This window comes from Cynara cardunculus, assembly GCF_001531365.2.
Source record: "Cynara cardunculus var. scolymus isolate 2C chromosome LG 1, CcrdV1, whole genome shotgun sequence".
In the NCBI taxonomy this organism is placed as follows: Eukaryota; Viridiplantae; Streptophyta; class Magnoliopsida; order Asterales; family Asteraceae; genus Cynara; species Cynara cardunculus.
The window spans coordinates 44,822,127-44,837,393 of NC_037528.1; the positions used below are offsets into that span (position 1 = coordinate 44,822,127).

At 33.0% G+C, this 15,267-nt stretch overlaps 1 protein-coding gene across 1 annotated transcript; it reads right to left on the reverse strand.

Annotated features, from left to right (window-relative positions):
• Window positions 1–8,810: 8,810 nt before the first annotated feature.
• Window positions 8,811–10,903, reverse strand: LOC112528158 (purple acid phosphatase 22-like). Its single transcript, XM_025139111.1, has 5 exons — window positions 10,738–10,903; window positions 10,327–10,618; window positions 9,514–10,082; window positions 9,151–9,239; window positions 8,811–9,060 (listed from the first exon to the last, which is right to left on the reverse strand). Exons 1-5 carry the CDS (start codon window positions 10,870–10,872, stop codon window positions 8,835–8,837), a joined length of 1,311 nt encoding a protein of 436 aa, XP_024994879.1. The 5' UTR covers window positions 10,873–10,903; the 3' UTR covers window positions 8,811–8,834.
• Between the last annotated feature and the right edge of the window lie 4,364 nt (window positions 10,904–15,267).

A 15,267-nucleotide genomic window follows, 5' to 3' on the forward strand; every position in this document is an offset into this window, starting at 1 on the left:
TATATATATATATATATATATATATATATATATATATATATATATATATATATATATATATATATATATATATACGGGTACGGGGCGGGGCAGGGAGTGTGATACCCGTCCCCGTCCCCATCCCCTGTTTGAGCCAAACGGGGATCCCCGTCCCCGAGACCCGGTTTAACGGGGAATCCCCGTCCCCGACCGGGGCGGGTGGACCGGGTTTCCAGACGGGTCGGGGCCAATTCCCATGCCTAGGGGACAATGCATCGGGCCAAGTCTAGGGCACTTCTTGAAATTGAAGGTTCTTTGAGAGAACACTATGGAAAGCTATGGGATTATGAACATGAAATTATGAGGCCAATCCAGGATCTACAGTCAAGATGGACGTAAATTTAATAGCAGATGAAGGTAATGAGTTTAGGAGGTTTTATGTATGCTTCAAAGCATTCAGAGATGGGTGGATTGGTGGATGTAGGAAGATTATAGGACTAAACGGTTGTTTTTTAAAAGGGGGGTGGGATGCAAAGGAGAGTTACTATTAGCAATCGGTTGAGACAGTTGTTATTTAAGAAGCATTTTTTCAACTAGATAGGGCTTGTGAGTCTGTAAAAAATGGTATATGCGAGTAATTAAATTCAATCATTATTGATGCTAGAAAAAAAACCCATAATCATAATGTTAGAAGAGATATGAATATTTGTTGTGGAGAGGAATTACCAATGTCAAAGAAATCACAACAATGGGAATCAGTTGTATGTCTAGCCATAAGGGAAAAGTTAAAAAAGTGTGGAGAAAATCACAGGTACATATTTATCTATAATGATAATATGATTATATATGATTATGTATTCTTTTGTCTTGCATAGATATTGGTTTGTTATCTGTGGCGGTGGAAATGTGTTTGAAACAAGAAATCTTTATGAAGCAATGATGGTGGATCTAGATGCTAAAAAATGTAGTTGCAGATTATGGGACATATCATGCATTCCTTGTGTGCATTCCATAGCTACCATACACTTCATTAACAAGGATCCAGAAGATTATGTCAGTGAATGGTTTAAAAAAGATCTCCTCAAAATGGCGTACGTGCATCATATAAAACCATTGAATGGAAGCAATATGTTGTTTCCAACACCTTTCATCAAACCAAAACCCACCTAAAGGAAGGAGAATGTCTGGCAGACCATCTATCAAGAGGAAGAGATCAGAATCTGAGAGCCAAGGTACAAAAGTAACCAAGTCTGGAAAGACAATGACATGTAGAAATTGCTTGGAAAAGGGCATAATGCTAGGACTTGTAAGAATGAAAAGAAAGACTCACCACCTAACCCCGTTAAGCCAAAAGGTAGGTCGAGATTGAACATTCCAAAGCCGACTACAACAAGAAGAAGCTCGAAAGGCGAAAGAGTCAATAAAGGTGGAAGAGGGATCGAAAGTAGGAGGATACCAATGTATACATAATGCGAATGTTTCTTATAATCCAATCATCAGAGAAGCAATGGTTGGGGTAAGTCATTAGTTATTATTCATATTCAAATGACAACTATTTATATTGAACTACTACTTACACTTCATTTTTATTAGAGAAATAATTAGGTGTGCCATGACCAGCATGGCCAAATGATAACCTTCCACATTTAATTTCAAGTTTGGGGGACCAATTTGGTCATGAAGTTCAAGAAAATTCGGATGTTGGTGATGAAAGTGAGGTTGATGGTGTACATAAAAGTCAAACGGTTGATGAGACTCTTACTTTAAACTAAGCATCACTTTGTTATTGCAACTGATATAACTCTTGGTATATTCCAATTAGAGGGATAAATATATATTTTGGGGATTTTTTTGGTATGTTTGTGAAGGGATGGACATTTTTTGGTATATTTTGTAAAAGGATGGGCATTTTTTTTGTATATTTTGTGAAATGATGAGTTTTTTTTTGGTATATTCTGTGGAAGGATGGGAACTGTTAAGGTATGTTTTGTTAAGAAATGGATATAATTTCCATATGTATCTGTTTATGCTTTAGGCATAACTTTTGAATGTTTAGAATTATTAATGCAAATGATATTGTATTTGTCTATTTAATTGGTTCGGTTAATATACATTGGTTCGGATCGGGTTTTCTCGGTCGGGTTTTTTGGATAATTCGGGTAGGGTAGGGTTTTGCACAGCCCTAGCCTCAAGGCCTTGTTAGGTTTCCTTCATTGGAAACAAATTTAAGGTTATTATACAAACGGTAGTCATTCAAGTCTAATATATAGCAATTACTTACCTCTCTTCCTAAATCTTCCGGTGGTGTTATTGGTGTATTTTTTGCTCGGTATAGTTTCTTTGTAGGTAGAAAGCCAAAATCGCTGTCTTCAAGCTTTGTGGACTCTCGTTTCCTTGGAAGTCTCATATTCCAAGCAGATATGGCTGGTTTCTTATCCGAGAACTCAACACGTGTGCTAACTGTTGCGTCCACATATAGCAATTGCCATGGATACAGAGACAATCGTAAAAATATATAATTATATTTAGTTATGAATCAATACTCAAACATTTTATAGCTTGTCATGAAACATTTTTCAACAATTTTCAGCAGATATGAAACAGAATTAATTGACTGTCATCAACCCATATGAAGCAGGCATGAAATAGAATTCACCTTACTCTCTATGTGAATCAGATTTCATTGTATCATGAGAACCACTATGCAACAGACGTGAAACATATTTCACCATACCAAATGAACCCATATGCAATATATGGACCATAATGCTCAACATGATCTAAGATGCTCCATGATTTTGTACGAGTGGATCAAGAACATATCCCATCCAAGTTATACAAGTAAGTCATGATCGTTCTAAATCAACCTCTCTACGTGTTATTTAAAACTCATTTTACATCTAATCTTTTACATTTTCAAGATTAATTATTTGATACGTAAAATGATTGAATACAACAAATTATAGGTGGCATTTTATTGATTTGATATGATATATGTTAAAAAAAGTAACGAAATAATGGTAAATTTGATAGTTATAAGCATCATATGTGGGAGAGAAGACAGTGTTGGTGAGTTTGCAATGCAACAAAAGAAGAGACATGCAAGACAAAAAATTGAGTTTCAAGTGCAGATTGGAAAACAAATTAGAGGTATACGTGTTACATGTTTTGTTTAGTACTGTGGCTTGGAGCATTCAGGAGCCATCTGCCAATTGAAATGCGTGTAATCTATGCAGTTGTTATAGATCATGTAGTTATCTCTAGAAATTTATTGAATGACAATCAATTTATTTACACAGTTTTAGTCTTTACAATTAACATGGTCATTAAAGTTTAAGATCAACTGTTGGTTTGGAGTGACATTAGTTAAGAGTAAAAAAAATTTATTACATAACTTCAAGCTCATATATCTGTTTTTTAATTGTAGATTGTACATGACGAAGATTGATATCTCTCGTTTGTAGGACACAATAAGATTTTTTGTATTTGCGTAATTCTTGTTCAGTACTTAGTTTTGTCATGATACAACTTTGTGGTGGATACATAGCTTGGTAGTTGGTACTCACATAAGTATTTGTACAACTTCGAATTTTGTTCTATCAAATCAATTCGTAAAACTTTCATATATGCTTCTAAATGTAATATTACAGAAGGATTTTATAAATGGATGATGCGTCTCGCATTATAGTCATTTAGGACGCTTTTAGTGTTAATTATTATAGCCTATTAGGACACTTTTTAGTGTTACTTAAACCATTTTATAGAACTCTAAAATTTGTTTCATAATTATACAACTTATTAAGACACTGGTACTATATAATTGTTTTAGCGACATTGAATTTCGTTCTCTAAAAGCAGTTTTTGGGACGCCCATATTTGTTTTTAAATGTAAACATTTTGTGACTACATAAAGTGTCCTATATTTTAGTCTATTATGACACTTTTTAGTGTTATTTAAACCATTTTATAGGACTATGGAATTTGTATCATAATTCTAGAGTTTTTTAGGACACTCAAATTCATCCCATTAACCTAATATGACACCTTTAGATGAAAGACACATATTTTTTGTCGTATAAACTTAAAAGTCATATTAACTACCTTATTATAACACTAATTAGGGTCTTATAAACCCCTTTTTGTTGTCGTGCGGCCCATCATATTTACCCATGTCGGTATTTGATTGGAGGGACAAGAAAGGAGAAGAAGGGTAAGAGGTGAATTTTTTTTCCTAGAGTTGATAATTAGAGTGTAGAAATCCATATGTTCGTACTTATCCAGATACCAACTAATTTGTGTTCCACAAGACTTTTGCCAAACTCGTTTTTGCTATACATTTGAAGCAGTTAGTATTCCTATTTAATTATTGATGATCACTCAAGTTGTCAAGCATATTCGACCTAACGATAGCGATAACGTCAACGACAATACACAAGTTATTCTTAAACTCTCGATTTCGCCAGAACTCGTCTCGGCCTCTGCCCTCTCACCTATCCCTTTCCGTTCACTTATGGTCTCTACTCACTGCAAGTGCTAGCATCACTTCTTGGCGTCTTGGCATAGTCGACCCTACAATCCCTACTCAATCTTTTCGCCTGTTAGTTATATGAATTAAAAAGGTGAACTCATATACAATTCTAAACCCAACCTGGAAACTAAAAGCAAATTGCATCAAATTGGAATGTACTTTATTTGGAATCATATTCGAAAAACGTACTTTTAAAAGCTCAATTTTTGGAACATAACGTGTTTTTTTTTTATGCAATAAAGGTAGTGCATTATGTTTTTGATACAATTAAGAGAAAACACATTATAACTTGATGAATAAAAGATGAAGATATTATAAATTTGTGAAAAAATCATTCATACGAAAAAAGTATTAAACTTTATTGCTTAAAATGTTGTGTTGTAACAACTAATTAAAATGAAGCTTCTAAAAAGTAAGTTTCTCATAATGAAAAGACAACAAAATACCTTTCATTTTATATAATTTATCCATTTTGCATGGTTTCAGTGCCGTTTATGAGAGGGTGGGCCAGACATACGCCCAGGACTCATAAGAAATAGGAGCCCATTTTTTTTTCTCCATATATGTTATATAGTATACAGTAGTAATCCAAAAATATTAATAAATAAAAGGGACCCAAATTTTTTAGTTTCTAATAAGACCCAAAAAGAATTTAACATTATATTAAGGGTCCAAACATGTTTAATTAATTATATTGAAGAAAAAAATGTGAAAAAATAATTGGTTTTTCGTTTATTATATTCCTCGTTGTTTTCTCTAAAAAAATATCTACTATTAAAGTCTTAAACTAATTTGCTTAGAAAGCATTGATATATCCTCCATTTATCTAACACCAACTCTTTTGATTTCCCTCTTCATGAAATCTGTTTTTGTATTGAAATCTGTTTTTGTATTATAATATAGTAGATTCCTTGTTATTAACTAAGAAAAGTTCTATCTTTTAAGAAAAATCAATCATATGAAACGATTCAACTTATATCTATATTTAAGATTTGAAAATTACCCTTGTTTTTTCCATACATTATTAACTACTTATTACCTAATATTGAGTGCATTAATTTTAAATACTCTCAGATCTCTTAAATAAGATTAAGATCTCAAATTATAACAAAAATGGACTTTTGATTCTAAGATTTTGATGGTTTCTAAAAAAAATTGTTTTAACCTAAAAAAATTCAAATTTGTTAATGAAAACAGTAACATGATGTGACATGGAAACATAAATGATTTACATTGATTTATATAAAGTGTTAATTTGAATAGTCAGCAAGGTGACCTCAAACGATGTTAATTTATATACTAAAGGTATATCATATAATATGTTTGGTTGTGAAACAGATTTACGATGTTATATAAAAATTATATGGTAGATGATATTAACTTACTGATTGATTTTGTGTTATATGGATCATTAATATTTTTTGAATTCAATGTTATTTCTAATGATAAACATAATAAATTGTAAAAAAAAAATCATACTTATCGATGGCCCATTTTTATATCTTACCCAAGACCTATAAACTGTCAGGAACGGACCCACATAGTTTAGTTCGATTTAAACATGTTTTCGTTTGTTTTTGTTTTTGTTTGATTCTACGGTTTGCAAATTTTATAAGTTCCTTTTGGTTTTTAATATATGGTTTGGGTTTAAGAAAAGCATTTAATGTTGATATAATGAAATTCTAGCAACAAGTTAATGTGAAGTTAACAAGTCATAATGTCATAAGAAATACATCACCCATGTGCCATTTAATTATTTCAAGAAAACTTAATTGATAGACTCATAATCTTAGACAAAAAGTTTGGCTACTCATATATCAAATTTAAGCTTTTCTATTTTAAGTTTATTTTTTTAAACTATGCGTTTTTGGACCGGTTTGTAACATAATTCTGTTGTGTTGGTGATTTTAATGTTATCAAGTCATTTAGTATGATCGGGATTAATGTGAGACAAACTGAAATTAGACTTAGCTATAATTCGAGAGCGGAGGTGCAAAGTGCACGCTCGGATAAGTTAAGTTGATCTCAGGAACACGGGGGTCGGGTCGAGTCAGGGGCGGGGTTCCAAGGGGCATCACCCCTGGTTGTGGTTGTTTTCCAGTCAAACACCCGAACAGTCGCGTCTGTTGGGAACATACATGACTTCCCGCCAAAATAACTGGCTTAACCGTCAGTGGCTATATAAGGCTTCGTTCGATTATTGCAGATTTTCTTCTTCGCACATACTGTTATTCTGCTAGATTTTGTCTCTAAATGAACATAATTACAAGCAAGATATTTTGTGTTTGTGATCTTGGATTTTGCTTGAAATCCAGATTTGTTGTTCTTGGATTAACTCAAATATGATTTCGTGATACCCCAGGTAATAGGGTCGAAATCACAATTTTGGAAAGTATTTTATACATGATCCTCGAATTATCCAAGTAATTTTGATATTCTGTTTCCAACATCTAACATATTGGCTATTCAAGTTAATAGGTAAACGAACCTTGTGATAATCTTGAGAAACATGAACTGGGAACATCTGAACACAAATTCGAGATCTTACGAGATGAAATACCCTTAATGCTTGAGTTTAGATGTGTAGTTTTTCTTAATTATGTCGATCCATTTACCATTACTAAATGCATGGAAGACTTTTTCCTACAGACTTTTCATTAGAAAATTCGTCGCTAAAAGGGTAATTCATGATAAAACCATCACAAACATCTGAACACAAATTCGAGATCTTACGAGATGAAATACCCTTAATGCTTGAGTTTAGATGTGTAGTTTTTCTTAATTATGTCGATCCATTTACCATTACTAAATGCATGGAAGACTTTTTCCTACAGACTTTTCATTAGAAAATTCGTCGCTAAAAGGGTAATTCATGATAAAACCATCACAAACATCGGTGGATAAATTGTTGGTGAGTATTCAAAAATGAAAGATTGCCCAAATATTCTCTAGATGATCCATTGATATTTTCTCGAAAAACATCGGATGCATTTGATTGAAAAGAAATATAATCAATCTCCATTGCTTTTGACTTTTTGTTTGGATCCTATGATGTAGTTTTAAAATCAGAAGTAAATAACATTAATGGGTCATTTATAAAAAATTTACCCGATAAGTGTTTACCGGTAAGATTTAACATTTACTTACCGGGTAAGATTTTATTCCATTAAAATAACACCGTATGCAATAATTTATCCGATAAGCTTTTACCGTGATAAGAGTCGTCGCATTCACTTACCGAGTAAGACTCTTGTTCTTTGTTCATTCGATTTTAATGTTTCGTTTTTTTTTTGTTTTCTCGATGTTATAATATGGTTCTATGTTGTTTTGAGAAAGCGATAATGTTTATATTTTTTAATAAAATATAAATTTGAAGATATGTCATAAAAATTTGAAAAAAATATAAAGTTATCATTTTTTGTTGTAATTTTTTTTTAATTCAAATTTTTATTATAATTTAATTTAGTTTTAATAATGAAGTAATTTATTTTTTGGTTTAATAATGTAATTTTTTATAAAGATAATAATTAAATATTCTGTTAGAACTCAATGATTATTCTAATTATATTTTAATTTTTTATATTTAAATTGATAAATTTATCATACATTTGATTATGTTTATATATATGCAGTTAGTTACACAAATTCAAATATGAAGTTTTAATAAGTTATATTTACGAACTATTTATTTGTAATCTTGAAAGTAAAATTATTATTTAATTAATTAAAAAAAATATAATAATTACCTATTTTTATAATTGTATTTTTCATGGTAGAGATTTATGTTAAGAAAAAAGAAGTAGTTGATAATGCAAAATGAATTAAAATAACATTAAAAATTACTTAATTCTAACTTACAAGAAGCGTAATAGAAAAAGTGAAGAAAACCTCGTAAACTTATTGAAAACTTATCTAAACTCTAAAGTCGTCGTTTAAAAAAATTGGCTTATTACTTACTTTATAACTTATCTAGCAAGACTTTTTCGATAAGCTAAAAAAATCAAACATGTTATTTAACATACAATTAACATGGGAAGCCAATCAAGTTTGCTTATGACTTAATTATTAACATGAGAACAAACAGCCATATATGACTAAACAATTCAGTTCTTCATACCATTAAGCTCATTAATTAAGCTTAAACAAATTAACCATCCATAACTTACCCATGGCGTTAACATATATGAAGAAAAAAAATACTTAGTTTTTCTGGTAATATATATATATATATCTTTCAATCATGGTTAATGTGTAATAAATAATAAATCTTTACAATAAAAAGCATCATATACATCGAAATGGAAAACAATGGTATGTAATAAGGAGATCAAAGCTCATCACGTTGAGTCGATTTTAATTTTGGTTGGATCTTTTGGCTACATGAAGGCGAAGAGCTCAAGGCTTCCAACCAAACATCATCGGCAACTAGCACGGCCGAGTCATCGTTGCGGTGCCACAACCAATGAGCGTGCGTCCCGTTCATTATTCTCAATCGACCGTGTCCAAAGCTTGCTTCCCGATACAACGATATTGAAGGGCTAGGTTCTTTGTATCTGGGGTTCATTCAGATTGAAAGGGTGTCAAAATATATCATTTCATATACAGAAAACACCATAACCAAATGACGTATTTTAGAAACTTACTTCATGGCTAGGCCTTCTCGGTTCCCTCCGTCTCCAATGGTTATGTAAATCGGACCACAAGGATCAGCATTGTTGTCGTAAACCCTTGTCTGAAAAATGTGGTATATCAGGGTTGATATGCAACTAATACTGGTTAATTTTTTTCTTATAACCCTAATTTGAGTCTACTTGCTCACAACTCGATTAGTTCATGAACCCAGAAATTAACAGTCGGGAAACCTCAGATGGCACTGAAAGGACCCGAACCGATGAGTTGGTGACCAATGGGAACAAGCCCAAGTGCTCGCCAATTGTGTTCCCTACTACTTGTGGTTTTTCAAAACCTACAATGGATAAAATGAAATTGGAAGGCTAGAGACTTACAAATCGTTCGTATGCATGAACATGGCCGGCGAAAACCATATCAACACTCGAGTTATACAACATTTCTTCCATGGCTACTCGCATGCTTTCACCTTCGCCTTGATGAGCCGTATTTGAGTTGTACCATGGGGCATGGAGAAGCACGAGAACCCACGGTGTTCTTGATCGATCAATTTTAGCCAAGTCGTTAGCCAACCACTTATATTGATCTGAACCAGTTTTAAAGTCAGCATAAGAACCTAACATAATGATGTGAGTTCCAACAATATCAAACGAGTAATAAAGGTTCGAGTCGGATCCACTTTCTTCGTGTGGCATGGGCCAACGTGCATTGTAGGCTTTGAACCCTTTCGGGTAGATGAGCGGGATCATTTCTTGTTCATGGTTCCCTTGGGTCACCATCCATGGCCTACGACTAGCATATGGCTCAACTAGCCGTCCAAATGAGTCCCAGAGCGGTTGGTGGGTATCGGCATATGATAGGTCGCCAGGTAGGAGCAAAACGTCGTAGTTGCTTGCATTAATATGTTCTAAGGTCGATCTCGTCCATTCAGTCTGTCCAAGATCACCTACGCCCAGACATACTTTCGATAAATACGCGCATATATTAAACCATATGTTGCATTCTTTATACGATAAAAGTTCTCGTATAGAACTGTTCTTTTTGTAACTGTCTTTACCAGTTCAGCTTAACCCATAAAGCCATTTTGATAGTTTTGAGACACCATTCAAATGAGATTCAAATTGTACTTATAATTTGGATGAAAAGCAGTGGAAGATTAATCATGAAAGTATGTATAGGAAGGTACGAACCAACAACTACAAACTCGATTGGGAAGGTGGCAGGCGGTGTTCGAAAGTTAAACTCTGGGCCAGAACCACCACACCGGTAGTAATACGTGGTGGCTGGATCTAGTGGTCCGATTGTCACATGATGGATCTTCCCAGAACTGTAGAAGAAATAGCTATAAGTTGTGTATTCTCCGGTGGCCGATGAGTCATAAATCCCCGGAGTTTTTCCGTAGTCCACCGTAGACGGCACATCGGTTTCGTCAGTCACCCATGAAACCTTCATGTAGTTGTTTCCGACCAACGATACATGCACCTAAAATGGTTTTGTACCAGTAAAATAATGTTTTCAATCTTAATTCCACACACACACACACTCATATTATAATTATACAATATATATATATAGAGGGAGAGAGAGAGAGAGAGAGAGACCTGTTGAGGATGAGATAGGGGAGCATCATGATAGGTGTAAACAAGGGGTCGTGGTGGTTGACGGTTGAAATCCACGGAAGCATCGTGTGGTCGGAGGCGGAGGAGGAAGGAGAGGAGGAGGAGTAAGTATGGCATGGCAATTAGTAAACTCAAAGTGTTGGAGAATGTGTGTATATATTATATATATATATATATGTATATATGTATATATATATATATATATGTATAGGAAGGATTAAACGATAATGTTCTCCGTTTAAAAGTACATGAAAACGGGTAAATTATATGCAAAATCATGTGATTTTATATTAATTGTAAAAAAAGTGTCCGGGGGACTTGTGGTTGCGTCTTCAGGTCGCCGGACAAGATTGCCTGAATCACATGTGATTTTGTATGAGATGTTACTGTAAAATTACACGTAATTCGTCCGTTTCATGTTATTTTAAATAGGTAATGTTCTCATTTGATCCCCTCTCTCTCTAAATATGTACATATAGAGGGACATGGTTTAAACGAGAACACTATGTATTTAAGAAACAAGAAAAATGTCATTAATATACAAAATCATATATGATTCATAGTACAAAATCATACATGGTTCACATTTACATATTCACGTATAAAATCATACATGATTCACACACACATATATAAATATATTCACGTACAAAATCATACAGATTCAAAAGTCGTGCGCTTCCGTTAATGTGAAATCACATATGATTTTGTACATTAACTACTTTTTTCTTAAATAGTTAGTGCTATCGTTTGAACCTTCTTCTCTCCCTCTTTCTCTATGTATATATATAGAGATAGACTTGAGATCATGTGAGACTAGTTTGTTTACATGAGACCCGTGAGACCACTTTTTTCCGCTTGAAACTTTACAGCAAGACACTGTGAGTCGAATCTTCACAGTGTTTTTTGCTGTGAAACTTCAAGTAAAAAATTGTCACGGATCTCACGAAAACAGCCTCGTCTCATGTGAACTCAATAATATATATATATATATATATATATATATATATATAGAGAGAGAGAGAGAGAGAGAGAGAGAGAGATGATAAAGATTATATATGAATACAAGGCCGTGAAGGAAGATGCAAATTTGGTACTCTTTTGTCTACGGATATGCTCTCACCATTCAACTGTCCTTCGACATATTAGGCACGTAATATCCATATGTATTGATCTAGATTTATATGTCCACACATTTTGTATATCAAATACACATTCCCACATACATCAATAATAACATCAATTTGAAATAAAATAAATCACAAAAACCTTACGTATCCAATAAAACCAATTTCATATGTTAGTATTTAAGATATTAATTAACATATATATTTGTTAATCAGTATTTTTAATTCGCATTTTCGATCACAAGCTATTCAAGTTCTCGAGCCAAGCTTGAGTACGTATCAAAAAGACCCGTACGTGAAGAATTCAACAAAGCTTTTAACTTATATATATACACACGTCTCGTTTATAATTCAAAACCTACCTTTTTCCCGAAAAGTGGTATCCTTTGGATCCCAAAAGGGTTTATATATATGGAAAATATAATCGACTTGAATAAAAAAATAAAAACAAATTCAATTCAATTTAATTTGGTTGTTTTTGTGGTTTTGTAGGTATAGAGATATCCGAGGGGCATATTCCTTTGGATCCACAAATGTCGCTAAGTTATTTATGAATACACATAAAGAAAGTCGTGCATTGACTATTCATCCATTCCAAAACTAGTTAAACGTACACGTTTTGGAGTTGGCTTCTAAGTTGGATATCACATGATAAAGTAGTTAACTCAAAACTTATGTGATCTTTAGTTTAATCATCTATGTATAGTTTCTTATTTCATAACAAATATATATATATATATATATATGTGTGTGTGTGTGTGTGTGTGTGTGTTATTCGGATTAGAAAAGAATAATTCATGTCGATGAAGCAATCAAGAGAGTCAATAAGAGATGAACGATAGTGAATATTATTAAGGTTTTCTAAACAATAAGGCAAAAGAGGACCGGTAAGAATGACGAAGAAAAGGTGCTTACTTGAGATTTAATAAGAACAAACAATGAATGAGACGTAGGACCTCTTGAGCAATTAAATAAAATCTTGTGGTGTGTAGTGGAATACCAATAAAAGATGAAAAAACTAAAACAATCGATCAAAATATTTGAATTTCTTTATCTTTTTTTTTCTTATTATACAAAAATAAGATGTTAGGGTTAAAAGTTTATGGAATATGTGTAACACCCTGAAATCTAAAGAAAAAAACAAAAAAAAATTTAAATTTTTATACCACATCAAATAATGAATAAAATCATTTCGAATGATAAATACTTAATTAGCTATAGTGGAATTCTGAGATTTAACATCAATTAAAAATGAACCAAATCTTACATAAGGTCTAGATTAGGGACATGTGTTATTAAAATTTAATAACAATCACTAACTCTAAAATACTGAAGATGCTCCTGAATAGCTAAATCTTTCATGTGCCTATAACTAGCACTTAACTCTTTACAGTGACACTAGTATCATTCCCCAACATGGACCTGACGCACATGCTGACAAGGAAAAAGTACTAGGTTTAATGCCTGGTGAGCTTAAATAGTTTTCATTTTTAAGATAAAACATAAAAAATGTTATTTAATTCATAATTTCTCAAATGAAATGTACTTAATATAAAAACAATTTTTTTTTCAAACCTCATCATTTTCGTGATGAATACTCGATGATTAAAGCACCCATATTAACATGAAACCAAAGTCAATATTCATTCAAAGCGTGAATAAAATTTAATATTCATATACATAAAACATTGATAAAAGTCTATTATCCAAAAGACACAAAACATGGATAAGGTTCAATATTCGAAACCACAACTCATGGATAACATTCTCTTTATACTCGAAACATCACTGGAAACATGGATAATACTAATCACATGGTTTGTGGTGTAGTGGTTGAGGCCATAGGGGATGTGGTGGAATATCCATCTGCCTAAGGTTCGATTCAAGGCATACACAACAATTTTGACCACTGAATTTATCACGTTGATTTCTTGCAATCATAATTTACCAAGAATAATCTAAGCATAGCCTAGGAAACCCTTCAAAAAGACATGGATAATATTCAACACCAAAACAACAACACCTTTCAGTGATCGGGGAGACCCATTTCCATCAATCGTGGTGAAAGACAAAATAATCCATTTATCAGTGTTATCTAGTAGTACCCTCAGGTCACGGTCCTGACGTCTAACTCCTCAAGTTTAATTCCACCACAATACCTGAAGTCATGGAGCCCGACTCCATACGAGTTCATCTATGTAATACCCTCGACCTTAGTGCCTACTTACACACCATATAGTTACACCTACAAGTCAATGGTCATAGGGTCCGACTTCACACGAGTTCATCCCTAAAGTAGCCCCTTAGTGTGAACTCTACTAGGCCAAAGTCTCAAAACAAGGGTCCTGGTGCCCGACTCCCCATGAGTTCATCACTGTAATACCTAAGGTCCCGGAGTCCGACTCAAGACTGGAGTCTAACTCACATGAGTCCCTCTCCGCTGGAGTCCGATCCTACATTGGTTCCTCTCAATAATACCTACAATCCGGGAATCTAACTCATAAGGGTTACTTTTGGCAATATCGAGGCAATCACATAGCTTATTCAAGCACTGGGTACATGCCTATGCATCCATTGCAATACATTCTAAATTACACGACTCCAGTTGTATGACCGACCCACTCAAAACATGCAATTCTTAAATAAAGATGCATTAAATGCAAATCATGTCTGAGCTCAATATTGAGCAATTTAAATAGCAAAAATGTCTCCAAAACTCAAATGGATCAAAATCAAGCCAATAACTCCACACTTATTTTGACTACTCAATAAAGGTAAACATAAGCAATAATAACACATTTAACCATCGTTTATGCAAATACATGCTCCTAAAGTATGATTAACTCAAAAACCCATCATTTGTTGAGACAAATCATTTTCCAAATGAAATCATACTTTTTATATTCCAAATACAAAAGACGATAAGTTTTCCAAACGGTTTATAAAACCAAATACACTAAAAGTGCATTAACATAAAATAATCTTCATTTATACCTTGAATCATCAAATGAAACATGATCTTAGGATTTTTTTATCAAAATTTTCAAAAGCCCCAATCTAGACATTTCACAAGATTTATAAAATCAAATGTACCAAAGATGTAAATCTCATCAAATAATCAACACATTTGATAAATATCAAGAAAACATCTTAAGACTCCTGAATGGACATTTTTGCAATGTACACAGTTTCACAAATCAACTTGAACTCGTTTTGCTAGGTTAGGTAAAACCTAGTTTTCAAACCCAAATCTTTAGCTTCTAAAATGGAGACTTGAGATCCATAATAAAACATTGATAGAAACCTTATCTTGGTCACAATCAAGAATATAAATACAACAAATATGGTTATAAGAACTTCTCAAAACCCCCAAATGTAACTCAAA